This window comes from Hirundo rustica, chromosome 10 (assembly GCF_015227805.2).
Source record: "Hirundo rustica isolate bHirRus1 chromosome 10, bHirRus1.pri.v3, whole genome shotgun sequence".
Classification (NCBI taxonomy): Eukaryota; Metazoa; Chordata; class Aves; order Passeriformes; family Hirundinidae; genus Hirundo; species Hirundo rustica.
Window position 1 is genome coordinate 1,323,157 of NC_053459.1, and position 16,479 is coordinate 1,339,635.

At 38.3% G+C, this 16,479-nt stretch overlaps 1 protein-coding gene across 6 annotated transcripts in view; it reads left to right on the forward strand.

Annotated features, from left to right (window-relative positions):
- PER2 (period circadian regulator 2) overlaps positions 1-16,479 on the forward strand; it is a 46,286-nt gene that overhangs the window by 2,417 nt on the left and 27,390 nt on the right. For 2 of the 6 annotated variants that reach the window (XM_058421891.1, XM_040073800.1), the window contains exons 2-6: positions 4,270-4,326; positions 5,185-5,248; positions 7,103-7,353; positions 14,042-14,531; positions 15,211-15,279. In XM_058421891.1, coding sequence (XP_058277874.1) covers positions 14,260-14,531; positions 15,211-15,279 — 341 coding nt within the window. In that variant the 5' untranslated portion in view covers positions 4,270-4,326; positions 5,185-5,248; positions 7,103-7,353; positions 14,042-14,259. The remainder of the gene's footprint in view (positions 1-4,269; positions 4,327-5,184; positions 5,249-7,102; positions 7,354-14,041; positions 14,532-15,210; positions 15,280-16,479) is intronic. The other 4 variants (XM_040073802.1, XM_040073803.1, XM_040073799.1 and 1 more) reach the window with 4 other exon arrangements.

Sequence of the window (16,479 nt, forward strand, 5' to 3'; positions counted from 1 at the left end):
GTTGGTTTCATTTATAATTCAAAGACTGCATGGTTTGGCTGGAATTTTTTTTTTTGTTTGTCCATTGGTGGGACTTGTTATAAACTTCCTATATTTGTTTAGCAAACAAATTCTGTCAGTGCACATCAAGTAATCTTCATTTCTACCATTTACTGTTATTCATTTTGGATTTCCACAGAGAGGCATTAAAGAGGCAGCATATTCTTGGCATAATGCCTTCTCCGCTTTTTCTTTCTCCAGTCATTAGATGAAAGTATGTAACAACACAGTTTACTTGATAAACTTCCTTGAGCCTCTCCCTGAACAATACCCTCTTACAGTAATAGGCTTTTTTAGTAAACTGAGATGTTGATGCGGTTTAGTCTCAAAGTATGAGAATAGAGTGAAGTGGGGAAAGTGATTGGCAGTAGAGTTCTGGATGTTTCTTCTTTTCAGACGTTTATTATGACCAGGAAGTGTTTGGCTTAGATACAGACTGATAAACAGTTTTCTTTTTCCTGGGTTCTTGCCACACCCTTATTTCTCTAACATCTTTACAGTACTAGAATATGCTTTACTGCAGAAAATCTTTTTTTTCACCCCTCAAAGAATAAGGAAATGAGCAAATTACCACGGGATGAGGTATATTACTTGTGGTTTAAAAGCAAGAAGATTACCAGTAGCCAGTAGAACAAGTAAATTATCATAGTCTAGATCAACTGTAGTGTTTTCCATAGGGTTGCTATGGTTGGCCTATGTTAAAAGGAACGTCATGTTCTTAGCAAGACCTTGTGTAATAGCTGGCATGAGTGTCCTGTAGACACCGTATTATACTCATAATGTTACCACATCATAATTACTAGATAATCAGGTGCTTCTGAAAAGGAATTTTTGTCTCCAGTTTTGATTGCATGGCCTAGAATTCCTCTATAAGGATGGTGGGTTGTAGAGATTTTTAACTGGATTGTCTTACTGCATTCATACTTTTCACATTCAGTGATATCCCTGTAGTGCAAGTTTTAAACTGCTTAAATAATCATTATGTTAACTTAGCTTGTCAAGCACTGAACGGCAAAGGAGTCAATTAATACCTGTATTATTCTTTGTGATATAGTCGTATTACTCAAAAGGACTTTTACTTGTTTTGGTTATGGGTGAGGTTGGATGCAGAAAGTGTTGGTCTTGAAAGTAATGCTGCTGCTGTTTTGTGTCCTGTGTAAAAAGTGTCCCTCCACTTCCCTGCTTTAACTGCTACCTTAAACTTAACCCCTGCTGTGGGCTCAGACTGGAACATTGTTGGTTGTTGTTGGTTAGCAAAGAAGGCTTTATTTCAGTAGAACTGACTTTTTAAAAGAAGAACCAAAGCTACATTCCCTTTGCTTGTAGAACTCTGCCTTCTGACACTTAGAGCTTTGTTTATGAGGGTGTTTCTTTTTAGACTTTTATGAAATATGTTTAAAGGACATGGGAAGAGAGGAGGTGGCAGTCAAAACCACACTTCAGAGGGTGATAGTTTTGCTATCTTTTGCTGGCGTTTCTTGTGGCCCTAGGCCGCTTTTGTGAAATAGCGTGGCAGAGAAGACCAGAATGAAGAAGGTTGGATGATTTGAGTGTCTGTAAAGTGAGTGGAGATCTTTGCAGTGACTCTTTGAGCACGTTCTGTCTGTGCTGCCGGGAGCCAGCAGCCATGTGTAGTAGGCAGGCACCGAACACATGGGGCTCCACATGCCTGGGTGTCCATGCCGCGATCTGATGCTCTGCTAAGTGGCTTAGCACATCACCAGGCACGCTTGTGCAGCCTGCTCACACTCTGCCTGCCAGCAGCGCTGGGACATGGGCAGGCTTCTGTGCCTCTGGTTTGTGTTTCTAGGGTTACCTTCAAGCATAGATGGGGTCTTTGAATGCCTGCGCTGGGTTTGCACCAGTACAGAATCCTACTACTTGGTCCTCTGTCACTCTTGAGGAGTTACCAAGGGACAGCAGCAATATACCAAGTTTCATGTGAATTTCCCAGGCAGTGCCTCTGAAGCGCATGTTTTTCCTGCTTATCCACATACGAAAGGGAGGTTATGAGAATTTGCGTGTGCAAAAGCATTTGTAAAGTCAAGAAGTTTTTGTACAGATGTTCTCAGCTACTGGTGAACTGCTGCTGAAGTAGTGTGTGGTAGCCCTAGAGGAGCTTTCTGATTTCTCTGATGTTTTTTGGTAGTCTGATTTAGGCAACTTTGCTTGTAGAACACAATCAGAAGTGAGGTTAAATTTACCTTCCTCAATATATATAACTATGGAATATGGTTTTAATTTTTCCTTAACTTTCTCCCAATAGGGAGGAAAGTTTTATTGAGGAGGCTGAAGGGGTAGTGACTCAACATGCTGTTAATGTGAGTGGACTGAAATACTCAAAAAGCATTTCTTGGGGCAAGGGGATGAGGAGGTTCTGCAGATGGTGTGCGCAGGCTGCAGAAGTTTGGTACAAGCAGTACCAGTGTTGATCCTGACAGGATTTGATGCTGGGAAAGAAACCACCTCAGTATGCCAAAATGTCTGGGAAAGACCGGTTTTGCTTCCACCTGTTTTTGAGCATACCATGGTAATTCTTAACACTTGATTTTTCTTACAGGTAGAATAGCTAGAGATGGGCAGAGACTTCCTTGTATAGATGGCTTTTTTTTTTTAAGTAGAACTGACTTTTTAAAAAGTAGAACCAAAGCTACATTGCTTTTCTAACATACTGTCCTGAAAGAGAGGCAATTCGCTGTTAAGTAACACCTGCAATTTATTGTAATTGAAGCTTAGGGAGACAAGATGAAGTGGTGAGGATGTCTAGTACTTGTCTTTTTTCTTGGTTTTGCTTCCTATCCTCCTTATTCCTTGCAGCTTTTGTATCTTAGTACAGTTTTTGTGCTTGACCTTATTACATGTACTTTCATGTTTCTGCTTAGTTTCTTTAATTGCACAAAGATCTTCAATGTATAAAGCACTTAGTTGATTTCAATTGCATCTCTGCCATGGTTCTGTGACTTGAGCTCTTATTTCAGTACTAATACATCCAACTCCTAGGACAGGTACATGATGTTTGTTAGGTTGCTGTGCTTTTTGGAGTGGATTATTGATGCGATGGGGGACAAGAATTTATTTGGCACAGCATCTTCCAGAAGGGGACTTTGATTCTGACTGAAATGTTGAACAGGGTATGAACCACAGCACTGTCTGAAGAGCAGCATTAGCCTGGAACTACAGTAAACGTGGTGAAAGTATTTTCCTTTTTCTTAAAGGAGAGGGGTAGATACACAAATATACTGCTTAATGGGGATGTCAACAAATACTGAAGTTGATATATGGTATTGAGGTACTTTTATATCTAGTTTCACATATAATAAAGGTGAAATAGATGACTGCATGGTGGGACATGATAATTTTTTCCTCCTTTCTGTGACAACATTTGGCAGCCTCAAATGTATAATTTTTGTCACTTTTTTCAAAAGGGGCAAGAGTTGACATACAAATTTTAGAGTTCTGACTATTGATGTTGTGCTTAATTGTCTCTCCAGTTCCACTTGGGAAGACAATAGCATTTTCTGGTTACAAAGAAATTAAGGTGTTTTTTTTAGTTCGCACTGCATACAAGTAATTTTATGTACCTTTAAGAAGGCACAATTTTTAAGACTGGAAGCTGGAAAGAAGGATGTGTAGAAATTAGCATGGGGCACGTGAAGGAGATGGTGTTTAGTATCTTTACAAGATGTCTCAGCACAGGCTGCACTTTTTTTTTTTAATGGCAAATTCCCAGCCTCTTGGCAATTAAACTTGGCTCTGGGCCAAGTCTTTATTCAAGGTGAAAGAATAAATTTGAGAGACAGTTTCTATTTGCTCCTGGAGTTGTTCAGTTCTGATTCACTAGGGAGTCTTGAGCACAGGTGGTAGGTTTAACAGCACAAGGAATACTTACCTGAAAGGGTAAAAAGCTTTTTCTGGTCTGGCAGAAATGAGAATTTGGGGGGGTTCCTTATGTTTATAAAGGGAACAGAATTCAGTGGGTAGTTATTCTGTGCATTGCTCAGAGAACCAATTTAGAAGTTAGGTTACAATAATAAACACTTTTATCAGTAAAATTTCTTATAAATACAAGATGAGAGGAGATGGATCTTTATAACTGTTCTTCACCCATGGGAGATGTATTTTGCATGGTTAGACTTGTAGTGCCTTATGAAATGGACTTGATTTATCTTCTATAATAAACTTTTATCTTGCTTATAAAACTTTATATTCTTTTTTCTTTTTTTTAAATAGGAATATATTGATGACATTTTGAGATTTGGAAGGATCATGATTAGTACATTTATTGAGGTGAGTGTTTTATGCTGTACCCAAGAGAGTGATTTGTGATATCGCTTCTTTCTTAATGCTTCCAAACTTGGGAGGGTGGGAGGTCTCTGTGATTTTGTTATTGCTCTTTTGTGTACTTCCTTTGAAATGTAGAAGAATGCCCAAAAATAGAGATCTTCAGGACTTTGCATTTCTAAAGACGTGTTGCACAAATCATGAAGTACATGGAAATCTGGTGGCTTCTTTGAATCTTTATGAAACTGGAATTTAGTGTAGTGTTAGTATCAAGTGCTGTATCTGCATTGTTTGCTGTGTAGATGTAGCTTCCATTTTTTTGATTGCTCTTGCAGGTGTTAAGAAACTTTCAATTATGAGAAAAATTTTAGGGTCCAGAAAACCAAGTGCCTACTGTTACTTAGATAATCAGAATGATAGCTCAGGAAGAAAAGGGAAAATATTATGCTGCTTTCCTAAACTTAAAATTTAAAAAAGCAGATCATAGCTTCCAACAGTACTTTTTGGTTAGTTGTGCTCTGCTTTGAAAATGAAGAAAAGTTGATTGTTATTGGAGCAAAGAAGGGAAACGTAATTAAAGGAGAATGGTGGAGTAACATAATCTGTGATGAGAACAAAATTTATAATGTGCTTTCATTAAATATGATCTGATGATGCCACAGTATTGGCCCTAGACAGGAAAGACAGCTGATCTGGATGCTACTGTAATATTGCAATAGATGGAATTATAACTGAGATTTTCAGGATTAACACTACAATGTCTGTTTAGTCTAAATTATTATGAAAAAAACCGAACAAACCTGTTTATGGCTGGAAAATGTGATCCGAATAGGTTCTAAAAGCTGCCTCTTCTCAATGCTGCAGGTGTGACTTGAGTTCTCTGCAGAAAGTGGACCTGGTTCAGCGTGGTTTGCCTCCTGCATCACAGGTGTGTTCCTACAGTAGGGCTTTCACTCCCTTATAATATTTGAAGTCTTCTGTCCTTAGAATAGATATATATCAGTACAGAAGGAAATGAGGAAATGTCAGAACTTCTGTCTTCTTTGAAAACGGAACAAATTAGACTTCCTTATGTGAAAAACACCTTACTGGAGATGCCATCTCTAGATGAACTCTTGGTGTTTTGGGACTTGGGCATACTCAATCATCTGTACATTTCCTCTGAAAAATAATAGAAAACAAGTCAAATTGGCTGCCTCTAATTCTGTTCAGACTATTTAAATACAAGTCATTCAAACCAGGCTTTTTTGTTTCCGATAAAAATCCTTTTGGTGTAGATTTGTCTTAATTTCTATTAAATTGTAGAAAAGCTTATCGTGAGAATTTTTAGTACTTTACAAGGCCTGTTCTTTCTCAATGTTTTAATGTCTTCTTAAATGTGTTATACATGGAACCAATATGATCCACAATTAAAATGGTACATGCTGCTATTGTGAATATATTTTCAAACTGAGACTTTTGAAAATGCTTTTTACTTTTTTAATTGAAAATTTTGCAGGGATTTGAGTTAGTGTAAAGGAATTGCAAGAGCTGTCTTTAAACAAGGATTTAACTGGTGCTGAAAGACATTCCACATTTTCAATGTTCAGGTGAAAAACTGAAATCTGCAAGTAGTTCTGGCTACAGCCATTTCTAACGCTTCTTGTGCTCAGAGATAAAGCCTATAATTTGAATCCTGTATTATCAGTTTGTGATGAAAACAGAAGCAAAACATTTAAAGAACCAGTGCATACACATTTATATCATGAGTATTTTAGAACTTGTATTGGCTTCATGATATCACACAGGACGGAATGTTGTGAATAAATTCTTCCTTTAGTCTGGCCAACACAAATGTACTTTTAACAGTTGGTAGACGTGCAGCATGTTAAATTAAGGCATGTTAGCATGGGCTGTCTTCCAGAGTGGTTAGCTTGGGATTTGAACACTGTTCCAAACATTTCTTCTGTATATTCAGATGAAGCATTTAGAATGATGTGATTGTCTGCCACACAAATGTCGGTCTTCTGAGCTTCTGATTATTATTCTACCATTTCTTTGTGCCACATGGCAGTAGCATGCACCAACAGACTTCGTTTCCTAGATTTGCTGGAAGAACTTTCAGGGTTTTTTTGTTTTTCATCAACATTCCCAGTGTCTCTCTTGAGAAACTTTATATTAGGAAGAGTAATAATGTTAATGGACTTTGTTAGTACAGACTTCTGGCCATAAAGAATCACTTTTTTACTGTGAGAGTGGGTGAGCACTGGAACAGATTGCCCAGAGAGACTATGGAATATCCATTTTTGGAGATACCCAAAAGTCATCTGTTGGTGGTCCTGAGCAGCCTGCTCTTAGGTGACTCTGCCTGAACAGGGAGTTGGACAAGGTACCTCCAGAAGTCTCTTTTGATCTCGATCATTATGGGAATTGAAATTTTATAACTGCCTGGTAAAATCTTTAATGCTCTTACCAATCCTGCTGTGAAAGAGAGTCATAAAGTGATCTTGCAACCAAACTTGATGAGCACTTGGAGCTCCTGCTCGCCACATCAGGCATTTGGCTCCGTGCCCTGCTGGGGAGGCCTGCCCTGTGTTCCCAGTGGCTGTGTCAGCCCGTGCAGACTGTACATAGTGTGATACCACTCTGATTGTGAATCCTAAGGGTTCTTTTATCTAGTGCAGAACATGCTATTACTTTAAAACTCTTTAAGACCTAATTTCAGAGCAAAAGTGTTTAAAATGCAAATTTGTCTCTTCTGCTGTATGACAGTTTCATGTTTAACCAACATTTATCTGCATAGGAGTGACATAGCTGTGAGCATCTCTGGTATCTGTTTGAAGAGGACACTGTTGGGGGGCCCAGGTATTTCTTTTATATTTTATAGTTATAGAGGTGTCCGGACTCTGTAATGGTCAAAGATTTCCAGTAGAAGAGGATGAGACAAGAATTAAATGCATGTGGGAGACTCTGGACCTAGGCACCTCATGCTTTTGATGCTAGCTGGGAGGGAGCTTGATAAACACTTTTGCCACCTTTTCGTAGAAAAAACAGGTAAGAAACACACATAATTATTATGATTCATGCTAGTAGAAAGATGCTTCCCTCCTGCTCCTCTAGAGCTTATGCAGAAAATACGTTGTCCTGTGTTTGTGTTATCTTTAAACTGGGGTTTCAGTCATGCATATGTACTCATGCAGTGCAATATTTTGCGTATAAACTGGGAGTTAACCTTATTTGAAGTTAAAACATTTTTTTAGCCTAAAACCATACTTATTCTTAAATTCAGGTCTGAGTTTCTTCAGCGAGCAAACAATCTGGTTGGAAGCATCCTCACTGTGGATGCCAGGGCCCTGATCTGATGCTGACTTCTTCCTGTATACGTGCTGCTATAAATTCAGGGTGGCACTTGGATGGTTCTGGAACAAGGCTGTGTCTTGATCAGTTCCCTTTATAAAGTGACAGTTGAAAGCAGTGGTTAATGAAGATGACCCTTATAAAGCTATTAGTAACTCTTACTTAAATAAGAATCTTGTGTTCAGGATTTTCTTGAGCTGAAAGGCAAATGTTTATCAAAAGGTTCTGAAATGAATACTGTGAAATTCAGATTTTACAGGAGCATTGTGGTATACTAGATGTTCATATTATTGACATTGACATCTCATTGCTTGTTTAGAAAAAGCAAAACTTGTTCATGATTACTTGGAGTGAGTTAGGTAATCTAGTAGAAAAGTTCCCTTTCTTTTTTGAAGTAAAAGATCTCACAAGAAATTATTGAGCATCTTTGTTTTTGTTTTCTGTAATCTGAGAATATTGCCATCTTTTTCTTTTCCCCCCTTTCCTAGAAAAGTCCTGGTGAAGGTATTTTGTTAATTGTTCTTGCCAGGAAAACATGATGCTCTCAATGTTGGTGAAGTTGTGCAGTTGAACAAGTCACTTCTTGGATTGTTTGTTTTCCAACATTTTCTCTTAACGTTTTTCGACTCCCAAGCATTTCATTATTGTCTAATTGCACCGAGAGAATGCATTCATTGTAGGTGTTAATTTTCAATCATATCTAGAATTGCACGATATGACTAAACCCTTGCTAGTTATTTGTCATCTAGATAAGAAAACTTCTAAAATTTTGCAAAGCAGAAATCCAGAAGACATTTGGAAGCCCTTCTTGTTGACAAGAACTTCAGTCAAATTTAATTCTGACCATTAGGAATGTCTCCCATAAGTTCTAGTACAGTTAAGACTACCTGAATATTCACATGTCCATAGGCATAAAATGTAGCGTGGCTCTTGCTTTGTTGGGAATATTGGTAAGTTGATAGTAGTTGCAAATTTTGACTCAAGTTATCAGATGTTTGCCTCTTACTCAGTTCTTGAATTGGATAATTTCAACTCTGGATTGTCAATTTCTCATCCTTTATATGCCAGTACTAAACATGATAGTTTTTGTGTGAAAAGAAGTCTGGAAAAATCTGTTCACTGAATATGACCAGATCTCTGCTGAAACAAGATTTTTGGGTTTAAAGTTAGGGTTTCAGAAAAAACTCTGCCTCCTGGTGTTCTACAACTCATCCTAAGGATGTTTTTCAAAACCAAGCTCAATTAACTCTTTCAGCATTTGTCCATACGTATTTTGGTGTGGGTTTTTGATGATGTTAAAGTTCAGGCTGTTTCCTTTGTCTTACAGCAGGGTAAAGGAGCAACTGTAGGTAATGAATAACCAGAAGACATTTGCTGCATATCTAACCTGGCAAATCAATGCCTATGTTTGTCCTTAGTGCTCAGTGGAATTATGGTGTCTTTCACACACTGCATCAGGATCTTAGAGAGCTCTAGCCTTTGCCAGAGGGAATAGAATGGTTTCTTGTGAGCCAGTTGTCTTAAAAAGAAAGCTTAACTGGTGACAATTTAATATTAAAAAAGTTTTTATTTATAGAGTCAAAATAGACAACATCCCTTAAAAGTTTAGAAGATGGAGCAGGAAATAAAGAAAAATCTGGCTTCTTTCAAGATCAAACCTAAAGTAGCTCTTTGTGTTTTCATGTTCAGATGCTTACTGAACTTGGTATGGGATGTAATTACCTTCCTCAAACTGGTAACAGGAGAGAGCTCAGACTGGGAAAACATGCAGGCTTTTGCCTTCCAGTATTGTTTGGTTAGTGATTGGGAATTTATTCAAGCATACGAGTGCGATGAATATGTGCAATTTATTATGTCATTTTCCCTGAGATGAGTTTCAGAGATAATTAATCTTTGTGCTGTCTGGCTGTCTGTGCTCCTGAAGTGTTTGCACAGTGCTGGTGTCTGCATGCAGATGTTCCACTTAAAGGTCTTTCTCTGCTGAGAGGGAAGTCTAGCCAGCTGCATCACTTCTTATCTAAATTGCAGAGCGTGGTGGAGGGTTATTGCCAGCCTGAGCTTTTTTCACAGTTATTCCAATCTCTTCTAAGAAAATGTCTCCAAAGTTAGGGCATTTATTAACATCACATTATATATGGAAAAAGCACTGAGATTCCCCCAAAGTAGTAAAGTCTTGTTTTAGAAATGCTTCTTTCTTTTTTTCTTCCGAAGCTCTTGCACGTTTATCATAATATTTTTCTTGTTCCTTCCTCTTTACTCTTCCTGTATTCCTTACTCTGGTATGTGCCTCTGGCACTGAGGCTTTTGACATTTTGAAACTGAAGAAATTTTGTGCAAGACTGACTTTCAGTGACGTTAATCTTCCAGTCTTGCCTAGGAAAACCATTCCAGCTCGAGCTGAGCCAGTTCTTTTTGAAACATACTTTTAAAGATGACAAGATCATGTTTTCTCCATTACTCAAATACGTATTTTCTTAGTTTTGTTTTTTTTTTTTCCTGGTGTGATGGGATCCACATTGTAGTCACTATAATGTAGTTATTAGGTGTGGACAATGCTGCAGAAGTTCTGGTGTGTTGTTAGTTAGAACCAGAAGTAACAGGACTGAATCACTTCTTGACACAAATTTCTGCCAGGTATCAAGAGGAAAAAAATTCACATAGTATCTCCTAAGGGTCAGTAACACTTTTCTGTTGGTTCTCATTGCATAAAATAAAAATGTTTTTTAAAATACTGAAAGCTTGACTCATTGAATCAATTGACTCTTGTTCCAGGAGTTATGGGAAATTCCTCAAAAGTTACTGGATAGCATACGAATTTATTCATTTGGGTTTTTTATTTATTTAGGGAACAATTCTCTCCCACAATTCTCTCTTTCCTTTCCTAAGGAAACACTGCTGAAGTTTCCTACAAATACCTGGCACAAGCTAGCCCTGGGTGTTAGGGAAAGAAGGGAGGAGATGAGACTAGGTTATATTTGGAGGTGGAAAAAATTACTTACCCCAATGGTTTAATGACTCAGAATTTCAAACTGTAAGACTCTACATGCTACCTATGGTGTATTTTCATTGCCTCTTAAACTTCCAAAGATTACAGAAAAGACTTTTGGAAAATAATTTTCCAGGGAAAGGTTGCGTCAAAGAATATTTGTGAACGTTTTTCATGGCTGGAAATACTACAGCACATGTAATCTACTCTGGCATCAGAATTCAGGAGCTGAGGTTTCTCTTGCCTAAAGACTAAAACACAAAATATTTACATCAGAGTAGGAAAGCTGTGGCACAATCATTGCTCTTCCTATAAATAGCGCAATTTTACTAATACTGCATTGCTGTGATACTGGGCTAATTACTTTCAGAGAATTTAGGGCTGTGCTGGGAGTCTGACACCAGTTGGTAGTTCATGCTTATAAACCTATCAGTAGTGATTTACACAGTTTTCTTTATAGGAGTAAATACAGCAGCCCAAAGTTGTTATTTTTTTAGGATTTTTTTTTTTTTTTTTTTGTGAGTACTCTTTTCCCCTGTCTCTAAAGAAAACATAATATCCTAACAGATAGTGGTGTTTTGATTATTGTGGCAGTATTTTTCCTCATGTATCTAAAGCTCTTTCTAACTAGCATTTTGTCAGGAAAACAGAAAGAAACTAACTTTACAGCATATAGGATGAGAAATTTTAGAACATGCCTTACATTTGTACGCCTCAGACCTCCTTTAATGTGATGCTCCGAGTGCCTTTTTTCTTAAAGCTTCATCTGAACGGCGATGGGGTTAATTACCTTTACTGACAGAGCTCTCCATTGAGCGTTCCAGCCCTGTAGCAGTGAATCCGAGAGGATTGCAGAGGGGGAGAGCGAGGGATGCCAAAGGTGTGATGCACAGGTGTCCTCTGAGAAATAACAGAATAACTGACACACGGGAGATGGCTTTTGAGAGCGGCTGCAGTTACTGAAGCAGCCGGAAGAGCATCCCCTGGGTGCGGATGGATCAGCGCATTTCTAGAGCACTCCTCCCCCTTGCAGTACCAGGTTTGGCTGTGCAGGTGTTCCCTGTTCCACATCCCAAAAATTCCCAAATGCCCTCCAAACCAAACAGGCAATGCTCTGATGTCTGAAATAGAGGGGTTTTTTCTTTATCAAGGTAGACTGAAAGGCAGTGGGATGGTTTCAGTGAAAATCACAATAGCTGTTATCCAAAGCTAGGCAGTAATACTGACAAGTATTAAGTAGGAAAATAGAAAACAAAGGAATATGTGAACTTTTTAGGAGTTTCTCCATGTTTATTCAGCTTGCTTTCTTACGTGTAGGTTTTTACTAAAAAATAAATACCTTTTTCATGATAAAACCTCGTGAGATTTTTTTTTTTTTTTTTTTTTTTTTTTTTTTTTTTTGCTGGCTCTGCTGGGTGCTTTTGGTGCCTCTCCCACCAGGCAGGCGTGGCTGAGCTGGGGCTGTGGCCCTGCACCCCTGGGTGCTGCGGCTGGCGGGCAGCGCGTGGCTGGAGCTCACCCAGCTTGGCTCCGTGGCCTGGGGACGGCGAGCGAAGGAAGTGGGAGCTCGTTCTGTCCCCGGGATTAAATCAGACATGACCCATCTGACCTGGTTAATCATTGGCCGCCAGAGAGTGTGCCATTGTGACGTAATCCTACGGTTTCGTCTCAGAGTAAATAAATTTTTATTGCCTGCTCTGGTTATGTAATTTTCAAGACAGAAGTGCTTAACCTTAGTCCAGAGAAAAACTGTCGGAGCTCCTGAAGGGTGATTCAGTGCTTGGATAGTAGAGTTCAATGCAGCAGCATCTCAGGAGGTCTGGTTTATCTGCATTAAAGTACCTGAAGTGAATATACCTGCAGAAGGAAAAAAGTATGTTTTGTTCTACTGAAATGTATTTTTCTATTATCACCCATAATAAAGTACCAGTGAATAAACTTGTAGGGAAAAAAAAAAAATCCCATTGCTGATAGCTTAAGAGAATGTCCTTAAACTATACTTTTAAATGAAAGCAGATATCTTGCATATTATTTTGACCAAATGAGGAGACAAGTAGTGTTTTATGGAAAATGCAAAATAAATGTAAAATATCCGGAAAAACATAGAAGAAGAAGAAAATAGCTCCCATGTGGTGTTGCTTTGGGGCGAGTTGAATCATGGTGTGTTTTAAATTACTATTGTGAATGTTTTCCATTACAGTCTTTCTTAAAAACATAAATATTTATTTATTTGTGTTTAAGAAAGAGCTGCTGTAGTTAATATTAACAAAACTTGGTTGTGAATTTTTTTATTGACTCTTATTCCAGTCAGAAGTTTATTAGGTAATAATTGTAATCTTGAATATTTTAAAGGAACAAAGAGGAGGGAACACACATTGTTCTGTTGTCTTGAAAACAACAGAGGTTCTCAATAGAGAGTCTTAGTTCACAGTTTTACACTATTGTTGTCTCTGAGTTGCTGAAATGGATGAGGATGTGAGTCAGATTAAAAATGATTTTTTTTTTTAATTAATAAAGTTGAGCTGCTCTCCAGTACTTCTCTTTTGATGGTACTTCAGTATTGGTCTGTTCTTGACTCACCTCTATACACTCTGATTTTTGAGCCTGGTGCATTAGAATTTGGTTTAAAAGCAGGGATATGGGGTTTTGTTTTGTTTTGTTTTGTTTCAGCCTTACTTCTCCAAGCACTTTTTATCATACCTCCCCCCAAATTAGTGGTTATCAGTAGCTAAAATGATTCTCAGGGTTATCAATGCCTTAGAATTTTTGGTATTGGCGATTAGGTGTGTTTGTGGGTTTTATTTTCCTGTTCCTGCTGTATGTATGTATGTCTGCCTACATACATGGCTTTTGTACAAAGAAAGAAATGAGGAGTACGGTAGTGTTCCCTCCCAACTGATCTTAAAAAAGAAATAAAAAAACAAAACAACCCCTGCCCCCCCAAAAAAAATAAACCAGAAAATCAACCCAAATTCCCTCCAAACCGAACAGGCAATGCTGTGATGTCTCAATAGAGTTTTTTTTTCTTTATCAAGGTAGACTGAAAGGCAGTGGGATGGTTTCACTGAAAATCATAATAGCTATTATCCAAACCTAGGCAGCAATACTGACAAGTATTAAGTAGGAAAATAGAAAACAAAGGAATATGTGAACGTTTTAGGAGTTTTTCCATGTTTATTCAGCTTTCTTTCTTATGTGTTGGTTTTTACTAAAAAATAAATACCTTTTTCATGATAAAACCTCGTGAGATTTTCAATTTAACTGAACCACTTCACCATCCAAATGCTGAATATATTAACCATGCAACTCATTTTTACTTTCTTCAGTCAGTGCAAATTCCAGTTTGTCATTGAGGCAAACAAGAAAATAATTTTTTTTCTTCCTTCCCTTCCTCCTCAGATTTGTGCGTCTGTACTTCCAAACAGAGTTTGTACAGAGGGAAAATTCTGAATATGGCTTGATCTGCTCTTGGCCTTGGCAGTGTTTCTGATGAGTGTCCCACGGACTCTGTCAGGTTCTGGGGGTTCTCCTCTAGCACTGAGGAGCAGAACCCTGAGCAGCAGCCTGGGGTCAGTGGAAGTGTTTCTCCATCATACTCCTTAAAAGAGCATCTCAAGATGAGTGATTATTCTGGACTTCCAAGTGACCACAGCCAGATGATTGCTGAGGATTCAGAAATTCAAGCAAAGCCCGAACACTCTCATGAAGTTCTTCAGGAAGATATTGAAATGAGCAGTGGCTCCAGTGGAAATGACTCCAGCGGGAATGACTCCAGTGGGAATGACACCAATGAAAACTATTCAAGTGGGCATGATTCTCATGGTCACGAATCTGATGAAAATGGGAAGGATTCAGCAATGCTCATGGAATCTTCGGACTGTCACAAAAGGTAGTAGCTGCTATTAAATACATTTCACCTTTTTTTTTTGCCTCTAAAGACTTAAAATTTGAATCAATATTTTTGAATAATAACTAAGGTATAAAGCCTCTTCAACATGGAGCTGAGTGTGCTGCTTAAATTATACTCTGGTGTGATGTAAATTGTGTAATATGTCTCATAAAGAAAAGGTCTCTGGTGTTTGCATGGCCAGCATCATTTGCATCTTTCTTCTCATCATTGTGTTTAATTTGCCTTATTTGTTTATTTTCTTGTAAACCAAGTTCTGTAATTGTGTATCAAAACCTGTCAGTTGATTCTTACATGTGAGGATGCAACCATGCAATTTTAATCGTTTCAATAATAGTTTACTGGACAAAGCAAAATTATTAAGAACCACCTCCCCAGTAGTCCTGTTAGGACCAGGGTGTTGGGACTCCGTGATCCTTTGGGTCCTTTCCAACTCAAGCTATTCTGTGCTGCTTAGATAAATGTTTACAGCTTTAGTGCCCATTTGTTGTACCATACAGAGGCTTTTAAAATTTGGGGTTGGGGTTTTGTGTGGGTTTGTTTGTTTGTTTGTTTTTTAAGGTAGTCAGTCTTTAATAGGAAAATAAAAAGCTACAATGAACTAAAAGTTGTTTTGTTAGGTTTTCAAATATGAATCGTTTTCTCTTTTTCCTTATTCTAGTTCAAGCTCAAATGCATTTAGTCTGATGATTGCAAACTCCGAACACAATCAGTCCAGCAGTGGATGCAGGTAAATTAATGGCCATATATTTTTCAGTAACTTACATGTATGCTAAATGCTGATAATGTCGTGGGGTTTTGTTTTGTTTTGTTTTGTTTGGATGACTACACAAGAAATCCTGTCTTTGATTTCTTCCTGTCCATAATCAGTAGCATGTCATATTAACCACTTGATTAAATTAGAGCTTCTTGTTGCTGTTCCATGCGAGTTGTGTGGTAACCTTTAAAGTCATCATGTTGCTTTGTTCTGATTTGGTAGCTTAACTCTGTAATTTCGTAGGTCCCTTTGAATACTGCTTCAGTTATGGTGGGCTTTTGTGGCTTTTAAATTTTTTTTTTTTTTTTTTTAATTTTTTTTTTTGCTCTTTGGAATTTAGTCTGAACCTGGTGGTGTGTTAACATCAGAATTCACCCTTGAGCTGGGTTATTCCCGGTGTCCAGCAGCTGTATCACCTGCCTCTCCTGTGTTCCGTTTGCTGGGATTCAAGCCCGCAGGGTGTAAGGATACACAAACACCAGCTGCAGGAATGAAACCCTCTGTATGAACTCTGCTCCTGCCTCTGACAGCCTTGAAGAGCCTGGTAACTTTGAGGCTCATGTTTAGACACCTCGGAGTGCCCTGCTGCACATGGGTTTTTTAGATCAGCTTTTTTTAAGTCATCTTTTAAGTCAGATCAGGAGATCAAAGCCTGGTCCCGAGCAGATCAAGGATACCTGGCTAGAGCATGCTGATGTTAAGACCCATATCCAAGACCTGCCTACCTGAATGTGTTTCTACCTGATGCAGTTCCTAGAAAAATGGCAAATTCAAATTACTCCTATGCACCATTTGGTGCTTGCTAAACATATTTTCTGTGTCTGCCTTGCAGGCACCTGGAGATTTGTTCCATAGTGTATTTTCAGCTGGAAATTGTTATCTAGAGTTTGTGTTGCTCAGTATGAAAGAGTGAAGCAAAGGCATTTCTTAATCTTTGTTTCCCATTGATTCTGTTTTCTTCACTGCAAGATTTTGGAGGGGGTTACAATTTTTGGTGTTTCAATTTTAAATGTTATTAATAGCTCTGTGCTCAGAAATAATTAGGAATCCAGATGGTGGAGTCTTCTCCCCAGCCATTGGGCATAGTACTGGAGGGTTGCAGAGCAGAATCTGGTCATCATTTGGAAGTGGAGAATATCTAGAGAATGATCTTCAAAGAGAAGACTAAAGTAG